Genomic DNA, 20594 nt, shown 5'->3' with positions numbered 1-20594 from the left:
AACAAAAAACGGCAAATTATCAGTTCCATTTTCCATTTTCTCCAGCATTAGAAAAGCTATATCTGCAGATTTAAGAGCACCGCGAACCGAATTGGCATATGGCAGTCTTGCAACACAAAAGCATTTCCTTTCGTTTCTTTTTCTCATTTCCAATCGGCTATTGTTTCAATGGGTTTTCTTTCTTTAATAAGAATATTTTAATCCATTGTTTTCGTTCGGTTTTTAACACTTTTTCCGTTTCTTTTTTTCAATATACATAAAATCAAAATGCTGTTTTCGATCACTTCTAAATTCTTCAAACAAAAAAGAAAAAGCTAACAACACTCACACCACCAGTAACAACAACCCATCAAAGAACATGGCACAACATGACGCTAATCAAAGCTCTCGCCACACGCATAACCATAATAATCAGCCAAACAACAACAGTAACAGTAACAACAACGGCAAAAACAACGCCAACAGCAACACTGAGCCAGAACGTAAATGTGTGCCCAAAGATCGCCACCCCACCTGAGTGGGTGTAGGTCAAATCGTTTTCTGCTTGCTTCTTGTTGAACTCTCTGTCCTCACACACTGTCGTACACACTTTCTCTGTGCAGCACCCAGCAGTTCACGACACACTGTCACACACGAAACACCAACACGAGCACACGTTTTGGTTAGTTCTGGCAAAGCTAGAAAAAAAACCTTATTTATGAGATTTTATAGATTCTGAAAAAATCTGAATACAAACGGTTTGTTTTTGACACAAAACTTTTTGTGTTTGTATCATGGGAAAAAATCATTTGAACAATATTTTTTTTGCCTCTGAAAAAAAATACAGAAAAATCAAATGAAAATATTAAAGACCTTTATCCTAAAACGGATTTTTTGATCGATTTGATATCTTGGGCATGGTTGAAATTTTTTAGAAGGACTACATAGAAAAAATATTTAAAATCTTAAAAACCCCCTTTTAATGTAAATATGACTTGGAAAAAAAAATCATTCGGCAGTTTTTTTTCATACACACTTTGTTTTCTTTTTTATTTTTTTTAAATGATCAATTGGAATCGATTGGAAAAAAAACTGTTTGTAATGTTTGAATCATCCCTGTTTATTGAATTTTCAAACAAATTCGATATTTTTTCCATAATGTTGTATCAGAATATATCAATTAACCATTGGGAGATACACCCAAGTAGCAAACAGTTCTTATAACCATTGTTTAACTACTTTTAGTCAAATAGTAAGTTAAAGAAGCTGTTTTAGAACTTGCGTGCAATTAGAACAATGATGTTTTTTCAAACACAAAATAAGATTTACTTTAGGGCAGCTTGGGGTGATAGAAAACTCTTCAAAAAATTCAAGTGGTCTTTTGGTCCTACTGGCTGATTTTTCTTGAACAAAAACAAATGTTTGTTAAAAACTAAAAAATGGGGTGTACCCCATTTGGCATAATGGACATTTGGCATAACGGGTTTTCAAGATGGACGTTTGGCATAATGAACGTTTGGCATAATTGGTCCAAGACATCAGGGACGTTTGGCATAATGGACATTTGGCATAATGGACGTTTGGCATAATTCGTTCAAAAACCATCAAGGACGTTTGGCATAATGGACGTTTGGCATAATTATTACTAGCTTGTTTTTTTTGTTAAGTATTTCTCATTTTCACGAACGAAAATGTATATTTTTTACCCTTTTTATATTACTTCAAGAGATTATCATTTTTTTCTATAAAAAATTAGGTATCTCTATATTTTTTCCCCAAAAGTAAATTCTTTCCTTTTTGAATAATTCACAATAAATCTGTCCAATGAAATTTTGATATTTTTATTAAATAATTAGTATAAAGAAGAAAATATCTCTTGTTAGCTTAAGATTTTTCCCCTTTCAATATAATTAGCAGTAATTTTTTAATGAAATTTTCCCTTCTTTTATATGAAATTCATGATGAGAAAAACCTCTTCAAATCTTCGACAATTGAGCTTTTATAATGCAATTTTCCCTTCTTTTGATTAAAATTTTACTTGAAGAAGGAAATCTCTAAATAAATTCACATTTTTCCCTTCTTTTTCGAATTTAATCTAAAGTAACCCCAGAACTGGGCAGCACTCATCCTACACGAGACTAGCGGAAAGATTCACAGACACAGAGAACACAGTTCTAGATGACCGAGAGAATTATGCCCTCGAGTCCATTTTCAAGAAAAAGTTCATCCTTCAAAACAAAAAGTGTTCTCTACGGGAACTGAACTGCATTGGCCACAGCAGCTTGGTGACACAAGAGTAGTCAGATTTCGATGCATGACTCTTGTTGCAGATTTACTGTTTCAATTAATTAATTAAATTAATTGTTTTACAGGTATGAGTTGGTACCATTATTCTATCGAGTTTAGCATTAAGCTCTCTATAAATTTTGATGGAATTATACCGACGATTATACTCTCGATCCTGTATTTTGGGTGAATGGATGTCGATGTTGCTTTTCTTTAAATATTTAGCAATTAAGTTTTTTTTTTCAATTTTCCCATCATTTTTTATATTTAATTTGAAGAAGGGAAATTCTCTTATAGATGTTGTCTTTAAACATTTATATAATTTCTGCACATTTTTTATCTGTTGGTTTAATTTTTGCAATAAAGTTGTTTATGGAATTTTCCCTTCTTTTATTTATTCAATACTAATCATAAAGAAGGGGCAACTGCCCAAAAAAATAAATGCTGATTGAATGTTATTTTTAAGAGAGGTAGGTGAAAAACATAAAAATATTGCGATAGTCAAACATTTAAAGAGTGTCAAAATATGAATCTTTAAATTTACTTTTCCTTCCATAAGTTGAATTTTATATAAATAAATATGAATTTTATAAAAAAAATCATAATCGAAGTTAATTGTCAAATATTCGAAAAGTATTGTTTTTAGAGATTTTCCCTTCTAAAAGTTGAGTTCAATTAGTTGGGTGGTGACGCGCGGTCAATTATGTGGCATTGTGTGTGAAAAGAAAAGAATTTTATTTCGTGTTTCATCCTGGTTGGCTTGCCCACAAGCAGAAAAAAATCAGTTCAATTAGTTGGGTGGTGACGCGCGGTCAATTATGTGGCATTGTGTGTGAAAAGAAAAGAATTTTATTTCGTGTTTCATCCTGGTTGGCTTGCTCAAGTCCTTCCTACATCATCGTTGATCGGGAGGCACGACGTCGTGTGAATTGTTGCATTAAAATAAGTTTAAGTATTGCTGTAAATGACTGTAAAAAAGTCCTTCCTATATCATCAATGTCGTCTGGGTAATTGTGATGAAAAATTACATTTATTCAGTATTTAAATACCTGTGCGCGAGTGTTTTGGTGTGCTAATCAGAAAGACCTTCCCATAGCATCGTTGCTCGGAAGGCTCGCCGACGGGTCTGTTATGAAAGTCCTCCCCATAGCGTCGTAGCTCGGGAGGCATCGAAAAGCCAATACCTTATCCTACTAACCAAAAAAAAATTAATCACGTGATGCTTGAAGGAGATGCTGTGGATTCAACGGTCTCAAGCGTTATCAACAAGTATATAGCGAAAAACTATGTGCTTGATGAGTCTGCAACTTCAACTATCGGACTAACATTCCTCCCTTTCGTTGAACTGCAGGCTTCTTGGGAGGGCGCCGGTATTGACTAATAAAGTAGAGATCTTCAGAGGTTAAACAGTGAACGGATGGTTGGCTCCCACTGATCATTTTTGATTCATTGTTTAACTTCAGCTGATCTGTCAATAACGGAGTAGCAGCTCATTGGCAGTCAACCATGCTCATGCTCATGCTCATTTTTTCTTCTAAAAGTTGAATTTAAAATAAAAGAAGGGAAAATTTCATAACTCATTTGTCAAATATTTAAAGAAAGAAAAAATGTACATCCCTTATTAAGGATGAATATTAAAGGAGAAAAAATTGCATAAAAACAATAATTGCAAAATTTTGAAAAAAAAAACAAACTGCACATTTTTTGAGAGATTTTACCTTATTTTAGCTTTAAAATAAAAGAAGAGCAAATTGTTTTAAAAAATTTAAATGCATTTCGTTAAAGAGGAGCAAAATGTACATACATTCTTTAGGTTGAATTTGAAAAAGGAGGGAAAAGGGTAAACAGTATAAAATCTTTATTGCTAAATTTCAAAGACTGGCAAAACTTGCATCACTTTGTTAGGTTGAATTTAAAATAAAAGAAGGAATAATTGAATACAAAAAATTAGCTGCAAAATATTTCAAAAGAAGACAAATCTCAATATTATGTATTTATGAAAAATGCATTTTATATTTATGAAAATTGCATTTTCAAGCTTTATTAAGAAAAAAAAGGAAAAAAAATACATCTATTGGGAGAAAATGACAAAGATACTAGATTTCTTGAAAATAAAAATCATTTTTAAAGTAAAGTTATCTGCTTAGAAAATAGGAAAAAAAACCTATAAATTATTATTCTTTACAATAAATAAATACTAATTGAACAAAAACAAGCTAGCAAAAATTATGCCAAACGTCCATTATGCCAAACGTCCTTGATGGGTTTTGAACGAATTATGCCAAACGTCCATTATGCCAAATGTCCATTATGCCAAACGTCCCTGATGTTTTGGACCAATTATGCCAAACGTCCATTATGCCAAACGTCCATCTTGAAAACCCGTTATGCCAAATGTCCATTATGCCAAATGGGGTACACCCTAAAAAATGTGTTTATTTTTAATGATGCTTTTTTCAAAACTTGTTTTTTAATAATAATTAAAAATAAATAATTTAGTTTTAAAACTTTGTGCTGCGAAAAACTGTTTTTAATGTGCACTGCATCTTTATATTGATGCCTCTGTGCTATTTTGTTCTAAGCTTGCTGGTTTTCCTATTTCCGGTTTCATATCAATTTAAATTTAACCAAAATTATTGATTTGGAAATCAAAATTAAACATGTGATAAATCCAGATTTGAAGAGCACCCCTTATTTATATTACATATAACTAAAAAAATATTTTCAGAAAAAAAATCCGTCTATGAAGTACAGAGAGAAAAAACAATCAAATTAAATTAAAATGTACTAAGAAAACAATTTCAAAGGTAAATCAATTGTTTAGTTGATTCTACAAAATGTGTTAAAATAACCCACAAAAGTTATCCTAACTCCTATGAAAATGTTGCGGTGATTTAAACACCTTTTTGCGGTAGTAAATAGTCACTAAATTTACTTTAATCAAAATTTATCAAAATTATTTACGGGACCATCCGTAAACCAAGTTGACATCTCAGGGGGGAGAGAGGGGGGTTGGTTCAACGATTGTCCATGTTCCATACAAAAAAAGATTTGATTTGTATGAAAAATGTCCACTAGAGGGGGAAGGGGGGGGGGGGTTTCTTAGATTTTGAAAAAATTGTCCACGTGGATTATGGATCTTAATTATTCCTAGTATTATCAAATAAATTTCCTAAGGGTATTCAAATCACCCCATACTCCCCTTCACCCAAAAACGAAAATATTCAAAAATAATTATTATGTATGCAATGTTTAGTTTTGTTTGTTTTCCATTGTTTTCTGATTTTTTCGATGGATACCAGCAACATCAAGTCGATTAAAAAATCTGTCCTTAAGATATTTTTTGATAAAAATATAAATTAAAAAGTATAAAATGCAATGATTGGTTTTCAAAAATACTAAATTTTAACGAGATTTTTTTGCAAATATTTTTGTTCAATCCCTAACGTGCTAAGCATTGATTATTAACGCATAAAAATTTATTTTATTTTTTTTTTTCATTTCATGGTATCTTTATTATCATAAAAATTGAAGTTTTATGAAAAGGCCTTTGAAAATTATTGGCAACAACATAAGTGATTTTTTACACTTTATGTTAAAAATTATTACATCAATATGACAAAGCACCGGAATATTTTTTTCATTTGATTGTCTTCAGAAAAATGTTCAGAAAATTCTGATAAATGTTTAAATTTTGATTGAATTTCATACCCAAAAATATGAGTCTTTCTATTTTCTTGAATTATTTGAAAATTAAAAAGGTCTAGTCAACAGGGTTTGACATTGAGTCTGAGGGTGAAATTGGGTCATACAAAAATGCTTAAATTTGTATGACCCAATCTCACCCCTCAGACCCAATGTCACCCCTGATGACGGTAACTGTAATTCATTGAATTTGCACATTAAATGAAAATTACTACATTTTTTAAACCTGAGATAATCTTCATTGGCATACAAAAAAAACAATTGCACAATTGAACAATTCTTCAACTATTTTTTTATTGTAATAGGCTACAATAATTGCATCTAAACAGATTTTCAAAGAAATTTGCTAATCTTATACTTGTCTTGAAAAGTGTAAAGTCATGCCCAATTAATGTCCAAATAAAAGTTGATTAAAACAAATCATCGCCAAGTTCAAAAAAATCTCAAAACAATCTTAATACCCTTACAATCGCATCAATTCTACAACACCCCATGTACAAAATAAATACTTTATTTTCTTTCTTTGTACATAAATACTCTAAACAACATGATACTATAATACTACCCCAACTTCAACTTCTTTTTTGCATGCTTTTGCATTTCTACTCTTCCGCAAACACTCCAACACGCACAAAAACTAAAGCAGCAAGCAGAATTCCGTTCATTGTTGTGTTCCATAATACTCGCGCAGTGTAGCAGCACTCACAACTGATGAACTAAAGAATCTTAAAAAAAAATGCTTCTTTTCGAAAGATTTAAGCGTCAGTTTTGGGTGCCCCACCATCCGCTCATACAATTTCAGCTCATTTTCGATTTTTCTTCTTTACAAAAAAAAAGTTCTCTTTCAACAACACAGTGCATTCTCATTACTATTGAAACTGAACATTTCCCACAGCATTAATGAATACATATTATAAACGTAGAACAGAAGGCAAAAGTTTGATTTTTAATCTTGCGTTTCTAAGAATTTGCGTTACGGTTTATATTTTGCATACCTTTTTTACTCTTCTACACACCGTTTGTCTTTTATAGGTTTTGAAATCTTTTGATAACAAAAAACATATATATTTTCTTGCTTTCGATTTTTCTCCTTTGGTTTGCTTTTCGAATTTCAAAAGTTTTAGAGTTAGCGGGATATGATATTAAGTTGAGTGCATCATTAGAAAGTCGATTATTATTTCTTTTCCATTTTTTTTTTTGGAAAAAATTGTATACGATAATGGTTAAGCCGAAAGCTTTAAATGTTCAGTGTGCGCACCACTTGAGAAAGATATCTTTACATTTCTATCCTACGTGTACTTTTATGAGTTCATTTCGAGTTTCAGTTGCTCCAGATTTTGGTTTCTTTTTTCATGTAAAATTTCACATTTCCAACTTTTATAACCTAACTTCAGTTCCAAAGTAAACCTATAATATGATATAAAAAAAAATCCGTTTGAATGGTGCGACGGCAAGTCGAGAGTTGGTCTGAGCTGAAAGTTGATACACTCCGAACAGCACCACCTAGCGGATCGTTTTGGAACTAGCCACCGTCCCGTCCCTAGATCTGTGCCAATATCCGGCAAACCCATCCACCCCCCCTTCAAAATTTGTATGTGTGTGTGTGTGTTGTGTAAATGTCATCCCAATGTACGTTTAACGTATGTGTGCGTGTGTGAGTGTGTGTATCGACGTTTCGGCCGCCAGTCGAGACTTGCCCGACCACCAGTTCAAGCGTCCAAGTTCTGCTCTGCTGTGGTAAATGTCAAGTCTTCATGTTGTTTGTTGCTAGATGCTCGCCCTTCTTCCCCTACACTGTTAGACAACACGGGCCACCCTGCCCCCGATCACCATACGCAGGTAACTACCGAAGAAAAAACATCGCAAAGATACATAAATTTTGAATTTCAACAATAAGCTACAAAAAAAAAAGAGAACAATAATGAAACAAACTATTTGTGCCAATGTGCAAAGCAATAAAAAAACAAACAGTTGATTGAAATTCATGATTTAGAACGATGATTCGTTGAAAAAATATTCAATTTATACACACCCACCTGCCCACTGTTTTTTGAAAAGTAAGAAAAGTTTGGTTTCGAATTTTTTATATGAGCTATTTTTAAATCAATAGTACGTTTCTATAATAATGCGTTCAACCACCCCACCCCTTTTTCGAAGGCAGTTAGTTCAGTTTTTGTTCCATTTTGTCCTAGTTGTTTGGAAGCAATAGTTTATTCGTTAACGTTTGTTTCACACACACACACACTCCATCATTTGTTTAAAACGACGACCGTCCCCGGACGCTAGCGTGTAACTTCCACGACGAACAACGATTTAGTTTTTAGGGTGACCTAGGAGTAAACCAAACAATTCACATCCAACATCCCACAAAAAAATCAAATCAATTCCTAGTATCAAAAACTGTTGAACGTTGAAAAATCGTACCTCTGTTTAAGTTTCGAAACTTTATTTAGTCACTTTTGTTTTCGTTATTCCGTTCGAAACCTTCAGTTTGTTTGTTGTCTTAGACTCAATATTTCTCTTTCTTCTTAAAATAAAAAAAAACATTTTCACTTTAGATCTTTATCTTAACTGTTGCTAGAAAACAAAAAAAAAACAAAAACCTCTTTTGCGTTACGAATGATTCTCCCGTTCTTTCATTTATGTTGCAAACCGTAGAACTTCTTTAAATCCGTCGCAAAAAAAAACACTCTAAAATTTAGTTTCAGCAAACACTTTAGAATCTCGGTGTCTCGGATGAAAAGCTATCGTTTTCTTTTCTTTTTTTGGCTGTATCATTTGAACTCGTTGTTGTTGTGCAAAGTGAGAATTTCTAATCGCCCCCGAAACGGACAGGCAGCAGCAACCCACGAAACAGTCGAGCCTCTTACTCTTTTCGATTAACTGTTCTTATTTATTTGTGTTTTGAAGTAGACATTCCTAAATAAATCAGTTTTTAAGGGTTAATTAATGGCAGTAATAAACGCAAACGATGTTACATTGCTCTTAGTTTACATATCTCACTCAGCAGCTGATTTTGATTGTGGTAAATTACTTAAAGAATATTTTGCTATCATTTGCATTTTATGAAGAACTGCATCTAAAGAATGTAAACAATGTATCTTTCAAAGTTTGTAATTATTTTCGCAATTTTCAAACTAATGATGGTGAAGAGTTTTGAAAGAAATGTAAAATTACTGGTTCAAACGTCGTAAACCGCTGAAATTCTTTATTAAATCGATTTATTACATGACTTTGATTTGTAATATGGGGTTACATAGTTTTTATAAACCTGGCAATAATCCATTCTGTAGAGAGTTATTCTATAGAGAGTTCGCGCTGCTATTGAACAATTTTGTTAGCATTACCGGTAATCATTTACTTTTTCTCTCTTAAATTCTACATTTTCAAATAAGGGATTCTAAATTTAGAGAAACTTACCAGTTTGAATTTTTAAACGTTGATTGTTCTAAATCTTTTCTTTCAATAAGTCAAAATTCACTTTTTGAAAAAAACAAATCGTTTTACTGAATTGCCAAAAAAACACTTCTTTAAGACTTTTCCAATAAACATATTTCCCAGATTGCAATTTTTTGTTTCCTTGGAATTCCCAATTTATAAAATATTTGCGCAATTCTCTGCAATTTCAGCCTTCGGCTATTTTTGCATTTTTTTTTTCTCTGTCTGAAAGTGTGTGGGTACCGTCCCTGTGACCAAAGATACTAGTTTTTGTCCTCGGTTTGCCCACGGACGAACGGACATCACACAAGGGTTTCAAAAAGTGAAGCAGATTTTCTTTTACTTCTTCTTGGCGAAAACCTGCGCATGCGAGATCGCTTATGTCAAAAGCTTCGCGCAACGTGGTCTTAAACGTAAACAAAGCCAGCTCTGCCGTTCTACGCATAACTGTCCCATGTTCAAAAAAGTGCAACTGAGAAAAACGCGATTGAAATTTTTCGACCGATTTCTGTGTTTCTACGCATAATTGTCCCGTGGGTTCCTATTCGCCCTATGTGTCCCTAATCACCCCAGTTAGCAGTTTATCACCTTTATTTGTGATTCTCTTGCTTTACAAAAGGTAAACAAGACATAATGTTTAGTAAAACTAATGATTCCGTGTAAGAAAATACTTGGTGGGACAATTACAAAAAAAAATTACAATTACAATTACAATTACAATTATGCGAAGAAGTTTAACGATGGGACAAACAGACTAGGTGTTGTTTTCAATGAGTTTCCGAACAAAGTACCAGATTTTATGTGTTTTTCTTAAAATACACATCAAACTAAACTTAAAAATGCCATAAAGTCAAAATTGTCCAAAACTGACATGGGACAATTATGCGTAGAACGGCAGAGCTGGTGATGAAAAATCACTTTTTGAAATGGTCGTATGATTTTATATTAAAATTACCATTTCTATCAATTTTTCGACAATTTTAGTAACCATGATAAATTACATAGAATAAAGACAAACTTAATGGCAAACAACTATTTCTAGTACAATACTAATGCATTATGTTTTAATTAATTATTGCATAAGACATTTTGAGAAATCATGCGTAATCGCGTAATGCTACTTCGAGAACTTTAGTGTAGATGGCGCAAGTGATACAATTTGTGATTTGCTTCAGAAATTTGAAGGAAATTTGTTCCTGGTGTCATGTCCGTTCGTCCGTGGTTTGGCCATACAGTTCTCCATACAAATTTGACAGTTGTCCATACAAAAATAGCTTGTAAAATTTCCAAAATCTGTGTCCCGCGAAGAATTGTTTTTGATTGTTTTGGTGTTGTAAAGTTGTAAGTATTAGTAAGCACTCTTTGATGAAAATAAACACACGATTACAAAATAGTTGATTTTACTTTTTGTCACAAAAAAGTGCATTACTCAAAAACACTATTTTTGTTTATTTAATATGTTTCAGGGGACAAAAAATGCCATCCCTTAATGTATAGCTAAGCAAGGGTAAAAAATTGTTGACAGTGTTATGAATTTTTCAACAATTTGTTGAAGCTCTTGAGAAAAAAAATCGACAATGCGGTAAAATGTTTTATAGTTTTTTTAAATGTTAAAACAAATTTGCAATTGAACAGAAATTTTGTTTTTAATTTTAATTTTTGATGATGGTGGTGCAACCATTTCTGAGTAACAGATGCCTTAAAGTTTTTTTTAAGATAAACTCCCATTTTTCGCCTCAAAAACAAAGTGTCCATGATTGCTCATCCATAGAAATATTTTTTTGAATATTTACACGCCATTTTTGTATAAACAGCTGTCAAATATGTATGGAAAACTGTATGGACGAACCGATGACAAAAAATGTTTTCTTTTGTCACAGGGAAGGTACCCAACAAAATTCAGGCAAATAAAAAAATGACAAAAATAAAATTTTAAAATTGCCTGTTTTTGTAATTTATTTGATTCATTTCTCAACAGAATTTGGAGCAACATTATTGTGTACACTTTAATAGATTGTTTTATCTTCAAACTGCTGGAACTTGGATATTACTTATAATTTAAACTCTGATTGTTTTGTTAATGTAACATTCTCATCTCGATCTCCAGATAACGCAACTCGACATTTTTTGAAGTTGATGTCAGTAAACGATTCATTTTCGTCAAGGTATGATACATTTGGGCTTCCTGAACATGCTCCAAATGATAGAATTGTTTTTTTTTTGTGATTTTCCAGCGAAAAAAAAAAAAATTTCTGTAGTAAATCCAATTGAATCAACTTAAGCAACCATGCGTAACCCACTATTTTTTCTTAAAAAACACAGATGCCCTAGGGTGCTCATGGTTGCTACACCCAAAACTGGCAGCGCTAGTCCGAGAGAATGATGGTCTCGAGTCGAGAGAATAGTGGTACCATTCACGGACGCAGAGAACACAGCTCGAGATGGGCGATAGAACTATTCTCTCGAGGTTCATTTGCAAAAAAAGTTCATCCGTCAAACAAAAAACCAAAAGTGTCGACAACGGGAATCGAACCAGAGACCTTTGACAAACCAATCCAATGACTTAGCTGCCTCGGCCATCACAGCTTGGTGACCAAGGAGAAGTCAGAAGTCGATGTATGACACTTGTTGGAGATTTATTGATTCAACTAACGAATGAACTCATTTGTTATGATGGTGTGAGTTGGTACCATTATTCTATCGATTTTGGCACTGAGCCCTCAATAAATTTTGAGAGAACGATTATCTCGACTCTGAATTTTGGGTGTAAAGATGATTTTTTAGCATTTATACCCGAAAATTTCAATTCAAATTAATGGAAAGAAACTCACTTAAAGTGCAATTCTATCGATCGGTGCGTGTTAAGGAAGCCCAAATCAATCATACCTTTACGAAATTGAAGCGATTACTGACAGAAAATTCAAAATAATTCCGAATAGTGATGCAAATGATTATCTTTTGTTTACCCGTTAGTCTTTGCACAAAGCGGAACAAAGTGGTATCAAGTAACAGTGAATGGACTGCTTAGAACAGTCATTATGTTTAAAATATGTCCAAAATCTTAACGGACGGCGTGATTCATGGAAGTCTCCCTAATGTAATGTCTTTATTTCTTCATCCTCCCCAAAAATGCATGAAATTTGATTGTTTGTTGCTGCTAGTTAGTTCATTTTTGTTGTTTCTCACTCTATCTTGACAGGCAGATATGGCGGTTAAAAATCACTTGAAATGATATCACAGCTCGACAAAAAAAAACATTGCCACGGGTTGGTTGAATTACCCCTAATGTCATCAAAGTTATAAATATTCCCGCAGTTAGTTTTGTCGAGCTGTACAGTTACACTGATTTGTGCATTTTCCAATAGATGTCAGACTGTCGGATCATTTCAAAGTTTTATTGATTGATGTTTGTTCTAATATTTTTGTAGCAAAAATGCAAACGCATAAACAGGTCAAAATTATTTGTGCCGTTCACCTCTATGTTTCTACAACAAAAGATTTTTTCCACTTTTTAACCCTACCGTGATTTAAAATTATTTTGAGTAATTTACCCCAATCATAGTAACACCAATGCTATAAAATGGCCACAACTATACACTAGGGTGGGTACGTTTTTCAAAAAGTTCTCGGATCAAGTTTTAGTATGGTTCCCCTTGTAGGGCATGCCCATAGGGACTTTCATGCCAAATATCAACTCATTTGGTTTTAAACTGACTGCGCGCATCAGGATTAAAGTTTACATGGGAATTACTATGGGAAATTGGAACTTTTTGTTCAAACGCTCCTACAGGTCTGGGAAAATAACGCGCCAACTTCTGGTATGGTCAGGCCTAAGAGGAATGGTCTGGAGAACACTTTTCCCAAAGAGAGCATATGGATTCGTTGTTCCTAGACCTGGCGCATCGGCAAACAATCCGATGTCTCCGGAAACAACGGTTTTCCCTCAAAAAGCATCAAATTTTTCTTAGCATGCTATGAAAGCTTGATGAACACCGCGACGCCATACGTCAGGCAGCTACCACGTTGTTGAAATATTTGCAAAAAAATACAAATTTGCTGTGCAAAGATTCTGAATTCGACTAAATAATATCAGGATTGCTCGAAATGATCATTTTCTAGTTTCTCACCCACGTGGTAGCTGTCTGACATATGGCGTCGCGGTGTTCATCAAACTTTCATAGCATGCTAAGGAAAATTAGATGCTTTTTGAGGGAAAACCTTTGATTCCGGAGACATCGGATTATTTGCCGATGCGCCAGGTCTAGGGACAATGAATCCATATGCTCTCTTTGGGAAAAGTGTTCTTCAGACCATTCCCCTTAGGCCTGACCATACCAGAAGTTGGCGCGTTATATTCCAAGACCTGTAGGAGCGTTTGAACAAAAAGTTCCAATTTCCCATAGTAATTCCCATGTAAACTTTAACCCTGTTGCGCGCAGCCAGTTTACAACCAAATGAGCTGATATTTGGCATGAAAGTCCCTATGGGCATGCCCTACAAGGGGAACCATACTAAAACTTGATCCGAGAACTTTTTGAAAAACGTACCCACCCTACTATACACCGTGTTCAAGTGTATTTTTTATCATGTGAAACAAAACTCAGCTCATGATTTTGCATTTTGTAACATAGCTGTAAGTGGGTTTAATTTTTTTTGTATATTTACTTTTATAAGTTTATGAATTAAGACTGCAAATAGTAGCTTGGCCTGAGCATTTATCCGTCAAATAATAATTATAGTTTTTTTTCAGGAATTTACACTAATAGATAACACCGTGCAACAAAGAGGGAAAAAACAATTCAAGACGAGTCATGTAGAGACTCCTAAAAATCTCATCGTTTGAAGGTTTTTTTTGTAAAAAAATAAAAATGAATAAATCATTCCAGAACATTTTGTTGCGCTCATCGGCCTCAAAACAACTTAATCCAATTTAATTTTGTAAAGGAAATCCCACTTTTTTGTATTTTTTGTTTTCTCGTGTTTATTTTGAACTTTAAAACTGGTCTGAAACGTGCTTTTTTGGCGAAATTGGTTGAGATTTACCCAATGATACCCGAGCCTAAAGTTGGTAAAAACATGTTTTTCATCCAAAAATGACTTTTTTTAAATCGCTAATAGCTCTTTAGGATCAAGGTTTACAGCTTTGGTATGTTGTACAAAGTTGTAGTAGACCATTAAATTTTCAATGAGAATCTCACTCATGGGAATATTCGGATGGAAGTTGTGCAACCTGCTGACCACCCAAGTAACATTTTTTTCCAGGAGTTCTACAAGAGCTCTTCAAGATAGCTACAGCATAGCAGTTTGGACCGCGGTAGGATAAAACTCTCTTCAAGTACTCTTCCAAACTCCTGAAGATGTTTTGAAGAGAATTTTATCCTACCGCGGTCCAAACTGCTATGCTGTAGCTATCTTGAAGAGCTCTTGTAGAACTCCTGGAAAAAAATGTTACTTGGGCAAGAAAGAGAGAAGAATTGAGTTAGGTTTTGAGTTAAGAAAATTGGGTTTTTCATTTTTCTTCGTTTTTTTCCCATACACACTTCGAACCTTCGAGTATCAATGGGTAAATGTTGACCGATTTGGCTCATATTTGACCCAGAGTCCTAAAATACCTCATGGTACAATATTCAGCTTGTAGAGCAAGGTTTTGACAAAAAGTCCCATACAAATTACCGCATAAAATTAAAATGCAATCTCAAATTTTGGGAAGTTGTTTATTGGCCTAAATGCCTCCGAAAAACCTTGTTCTGAAAAACCGACCATGTTGAGCTCCATTCACAGAAAAAAATAATTCCAGTAATCGTGCATTGTGTTCATGAATTTGAGAACCACGAAGGACGTTTATATATTCCTTCAAGGTTCTCAAATTCATGAACACAATGCACGATTTCGAGAATAGACTTTTTTCCGTACTAGTGGCCAACACTACAAAATAAAAACATAAAAATGATCACAGCAGAGCAGAGGAGAAAATCGTGACGTCAGAAATGAACTAAAATCACTAAAAGTTCATTTTGTGAGTGACTTTAACATTTTGACCTAGTTTGACAGCTACATTGTCCCTCGTTTTCTGTGGGAGAGAAAAGGAGGCGAATACTTTATGAAAATCATACCTGTCAAAATTCCTAGCCTCAAAATGTTGTCGCGAGTTGCTTTTCTCCTCTACACCCTTACCAAAAATCATGATTTTTTGAGTTCCAAATCCCACTTTTCATACGATTTTTTGAGTTCAGGTACTACAACCATAAAAATGGTTATATGGGTTGAACTGAAAAAATCGTATGAAAAATGGGATTTGTAACTCAAAAAGTTATGATTTTTGGTAAGGGTGTATACCAGCGATTCTCAACCTTCTTCTAGACCGGTACCCCCTTCCATGTAAATCAAGTAGGCCCGGTATCCCCGTTGAGAATCGCTGCTCTATACCAATGCCATATCAAATCTGTGCCAAGTTTAGACGCCACTGGTCAATGAATGTGTTATAGTTGAATGAACTCAATTCTTTGTTTATATCCTCTCATTTAATTTTGCTAAAGTATCTCTCGTCCTTCTGTTGAGGGAGCACACAAATTTCTGTTCAATGCCAAAAATAAGTGGTTCTGGAGACCTTAACCTCCATGATTTGTCTTGAAGCGCAAATTGATGTTTCACGGTGTGATTGCAGAGGCTAGCCTACTTAAAACTGATATAAAATGAAATAAAAGTTTATTTAATGGTTTAGTATAAATGTCGTATGGTTACTATTTGCACTCTTTGACTATAATTTTCAACCTTTCACAATATTTTGTGTTATTTCTATTGATTTATGTTTTATTTTCAATCTTTTCTTAGTTAAAACTCACCTGCCCTCACGAAATATTACGTTTAGTAATGCATATGATTTTTCAACGATTTTCTCCTAGAGCTGGTTAGTTTTCAGTAAGATTCGGCCCCACCAAATTCTATCGATATATCAACATAAGAAAAAACAAACACCACAACTGCATACACATTTCGACCGGATAACTGTGTAGCGAGATAGAAAGAGAACGAGACATATATGTTTTGGTTGAAGATTTTTGGTTTTTCACGCGATTCGGTTTGATTTTTGAAACGGATTTTGGTTCGAATTCGAACGATCGACTCGAAGCTCACACTTGCGCTCAAACAGTTGGCAAACACAGCAACAAATCAGAACAAAAATATGATTTAAAAAAGCTAGTTTGGATATTGGACGCCTCAAACACCTACATTGGCTCTTACGGGCAGGGATGTCTTGTCTTAGTGAATCTTTCGTAGAAACTGTCTCTCTTTTCCACCCTTCAGTCTCTTGTTGAAATCCATTGAACCCACTAGTTGGCATCACAGTATGACACTAATACGCTGGTTTCGACCCTCCTCCCCGACTCCCCTTCTATTGCGCATAACTGCTGTGTGTGTGGTTGTATAATTGGTACCAGTACTTCTTCCGTCACTGTATCTCAATGTGTACAAAGTAATCCTGTAGATATTTTTTTCTCAAAGAAAAGAAAAACACATGAAAAACTATTCCTTGGAAAACTTTTAGCTTCGTTACCTGGGCCAAGCAGAAAACGAGCAACTTTACTTACTTTTCCTTCGTATAATGACTGTTTTGTTTGTGTGTGTACTCGATCTGGGTCCTCCCTTAATAAAAAACTTGTTTTTCCTGTACCATCTCTGTATGTCTCTGTCTCTTTCTATGTCAATGTAACCAATGTAACTACCCTAGCGTAAAAATGTGTGTCGATGTAAATTTTGTACAAAAATCAAGACCTTCGTGTAAATGTAGTAGCTATAGAGTGGAATCCCTGCGGGGATCGTTTTGTGTTCCAGCCTCGTAAAGAGCAAATCCAGCAAATCTCACCGTATTCGTCAGATTTGTCCGAATGACAGTTGGCAGAAGGTGATTTAGCTCAGTTGTGTAGTACGCTAACTTATTGGAGATTGCAATACTCTGACTAAATTTTGTGGGTCCATAGAAAAAATACGGCACACTTGGCTTCAAGTTGCTAATCACTCATGTCCCATAAAAACCAGTTAGCATACATCGAAATACACCAACACCCCAACATCAGGTTGCATCAGGACAGCGAACTAAGTACAGCACAGTTATCTTTAAAGCAAAATACCATACTCAATCCCATTTAATCGCTACTGTCTCGCGTCAATCCCTGATATAGTTACACTTTCTACGCTAGTGCTCGGCTCAGTTACAGTAAATACGAAATTTCGGCTTTCCTATCTTATGTACTAACTACTAACTATTCGCTGCTGCTCTCCAGCCAAGTATTCAGTAATCTCTCTTGTATGGGAATGTTGCCTCTGTGTACTATACATTATACATCTATCCTTCTCTCAATTTGTACCTGTACTTGTATTTGGATGAGGCGCCGCCTACCGAGCCTTGCGGATAGCATGTAACAGTGACAGTGACGGCAATGATCTCATCTACTAGCCTGATATTTGGTTGTTTGTTTGAGTTCCCTAGTGCCACATACTTTTACTTGACCCTTTTTGTTCAAAGTTTTCTTCTCGTAGAATAGGACGTTATTCCTTGGTTTATGTTACTTTATTCGTTCAAGCAAACAATCGTTGTAGCGAACTCGACCAGTAAATAGCTCTATTTGCAAAGTAATCCCCCCTCGTGTCCGATATGCTTTTCTAACATCTCCTGCTAGAGAAAATGTAAAGTGACTGAAGATGTGTTAGTTTCATTCACACATATTTTATGTTTAAGTTTTTAGATTTAGTTTTTCTTAGCTTTCAGTATTGTGCCAAACGGTTTATCGAAAAAGTACCAGAAATTCAATGTAAAAATTGTAAATAATAGGTTGCGTTAAATAAAACAAAATCTGATCGGTGTCTTAGATCCTATTCCATCTTGAACTAACGACGAATAATACAACACTAATTCAAAAGGTTTATGTTCTAATATAATCAATCTGCCAACGCACAAATACAGAGCAAATTTATTAGAACGTTCAAATTCAACAACCAATCAATCTCAAATTAAACAATCAATTTGAATGATCAGAAACTCCTCACGACAATTACGAATTTACTATAATTCATTCATACACATTTGACAGAGACGACTCATATTCATTTTGTGGATTACTTTCGAGTGGTTCAGTCTCGAAATTTTCATCTCCATTCAATCATTGCCGTAATATTTACCCAAAACAAGCCTAGCTAGTGAATTAAAAAATAACTTTTAAAGCAGAGATATTCGGCAATCAAGCAATGCTCCGTGAATGCCTCATGTTTATTAAAATACTTTAATGATTAAAAAAAAGTAAAGTTTTTGTGTAAACTTTTCTAATGACTAGGGTTAGTGAAATTTCACGATTTCGCGGACAGCGTGAAATCCGCGAAATTTTGCTTTGTCCGCGAAGTCCCGTGAAATTTTATGTTTGAGTGAAACTGTAATGATTATTCTCAAAATATTTCATCAAATTTGAATAGCAATAAAAATAATCTTAAGAACTACTGCAGAATTAAGCGAGTGAACCCTATATTACTAATATAGGGTTAGTAAATTTTGACGATTTCGTGAAATTCTTGAAATTTACAAATTTTCTCTTAACCTCTCATCCATAAAAACTTTTTAAGTAAATTTCATTAGTATTTAATTGAAAAGCTTGATATGAACCATTTAAAGAATTGTTAAGATTTTGCAGTTTTTTTTAGAAAGTAACCAAATTTTATAATATTTTCATTCGCTGTTAGAAAACATTTATTACTTTTTTATTTGAAAGGTATAATTTCAAAAGGAATCAAGCATTGTTTTATTCAAAATAAAATGAAGAATATTTTTATCTTTCAAATCACCTTTTAAAAACATTTCAGATTTTTTTTTTCTGAGGCCTGTTTAATTTTTACGACTTTTGATTATTTGGGTTGATGATTCTCGTAAATGTTTAAAAATACCTCTTTTTTTGTTTTCTGTTCAAATTTTGAATAAAAATTTTGATTTCGTTACAAATTTTATTATTTTTGTCTATTGATTTTAAATTTATTTTTTGAAAAGAGAGATGAAAACCATATATTTTTTTTAAATGGGCTAAATATCGCAGAAAATTCAAACTATTTTACTCATTTTTGCTGGACAATATTGTTAAATTTTGCTTTGACATGAAATTCAATAAAATGTAAACTGATAAAACATTAGCAAGTTAGGGAAAACTTTTAAGGTTTATTAGTCGAATATTGAAAAAGCAGTTCAATAAATGAGAATACGCATGGCCTACGTTTTGTTTCAAAATATAAATAGAGCCCAGGTGGAAACTTTTTTGAAAATTGTGTTTGAACGTGACACAAAAAAATCTTTCAATTTTCATAAAAGTTTCCACCTGGTGAAGATTTTTTGAGTTTATTTTCATGCTTCATTCTGTATGAAGCATAAAAAGTGTTTTCTGTGATTAAAATACAGATTTCCAGAATTATTTTAACATTTTTCACGTTCCGCGAAATTTGCGTGAAATTTTGTGTTTTGAAATTGAGGTCTCCGTGAAATTTGCTATTTTCGAGCGTGAAAAATCACTAAGCCTACTAATGACCAATAAAATCCCATCGTTGATTTTGCCATACAAGTCTTCATACATAATTTCAATTATTAAATCAAATTCATATTATAAAACATTCCTGAAACTTTGTTAAAATATGTTTAATCTACTAAGAAAGTTATAAAAAATAAACCAAAACTGTTGAACATGCAGATTATTGCTAATTATCATCAAAACTTACGACGCTTCCAAAGACACCAAATAAATTTGTTTTAACTTTTCAATACGGCGAATCCGTAGATGTAAACAAGCAGCCTATCCCTTTCTTACTCAACGTGAACTGTCACTAGAGCAAGTGGGATAGACTGTTAGTTTACATCTACAGATTCGCCCTAATGAAAAGTAATTACGGAAATAAAAAAAATCGTTCTTAAATGCATATTTCGGCATTCTGTCATATTTGTATGGAGGCTTGTACGGAAGCGTGGATGTGATTCACGGCAGTTTGAAATAAAAGTACCGTAAAACGGGGTGACTTTGATAGCCGGGGTGACTTTGATAGGTTTGCGATTTTTCCGAAAAATGAAGAGTACAATTAAAATACGTAAGGAATTGTTTAGAAACATACTGACCGTAGTAGAGAAGTGTTCAAAGTACCTCAAGAAGAACTTTTCATAAAAT

The 20594-nt window shown here is 33.7% G+C and overlaps 1 protein-coding gene across 20 annotated transcripts in view; it reads left to right on the top strand.

The window, feature by feature from the left end:
• The window catches only part of LOC6032738 (RIMS-binding protein 2), a 212092-nt gene that overhangs the window by 183412 nt on the left and 8086 nt on the right, over positions 1-20594 (top strand). For 19 of the 20 annotated variants that reach the window (XM_038263854.1, XM_038263865.1, XM_038263866.1 and 16 more), the window contains one exon: positions 7742-7809. The exons of the other annotated variant lie outside the window; for it this stretch is intronic. In XM_038263854.1, the coding sequence (XP_038119782.1) occupies positions 7742-7809 (68 nt within the window). The remainder of the gene's footprint in view (positions 1-7741; positions 7810-20594) is intronic. 20 annotated transcript variants of the gene reach the window in all.

Source organism: Culex quinquefasciatus, chromosome 3, assembly GCF_015732765.1.
Source record: "Culex quinquefasciatus strain JHB chromosome 3, VPISU_Cqui_1.0_pri_paternal, whole genome shotgun sequence".
NCBI lineage: Eukaryota > Metazoa > Arthropoda > Insecta > Diptera > Culicidae > Culex > Culex quinquefasciatus.
This window is presented reverse-complemented; position numbering and strand designations above follow the sequence as displayed.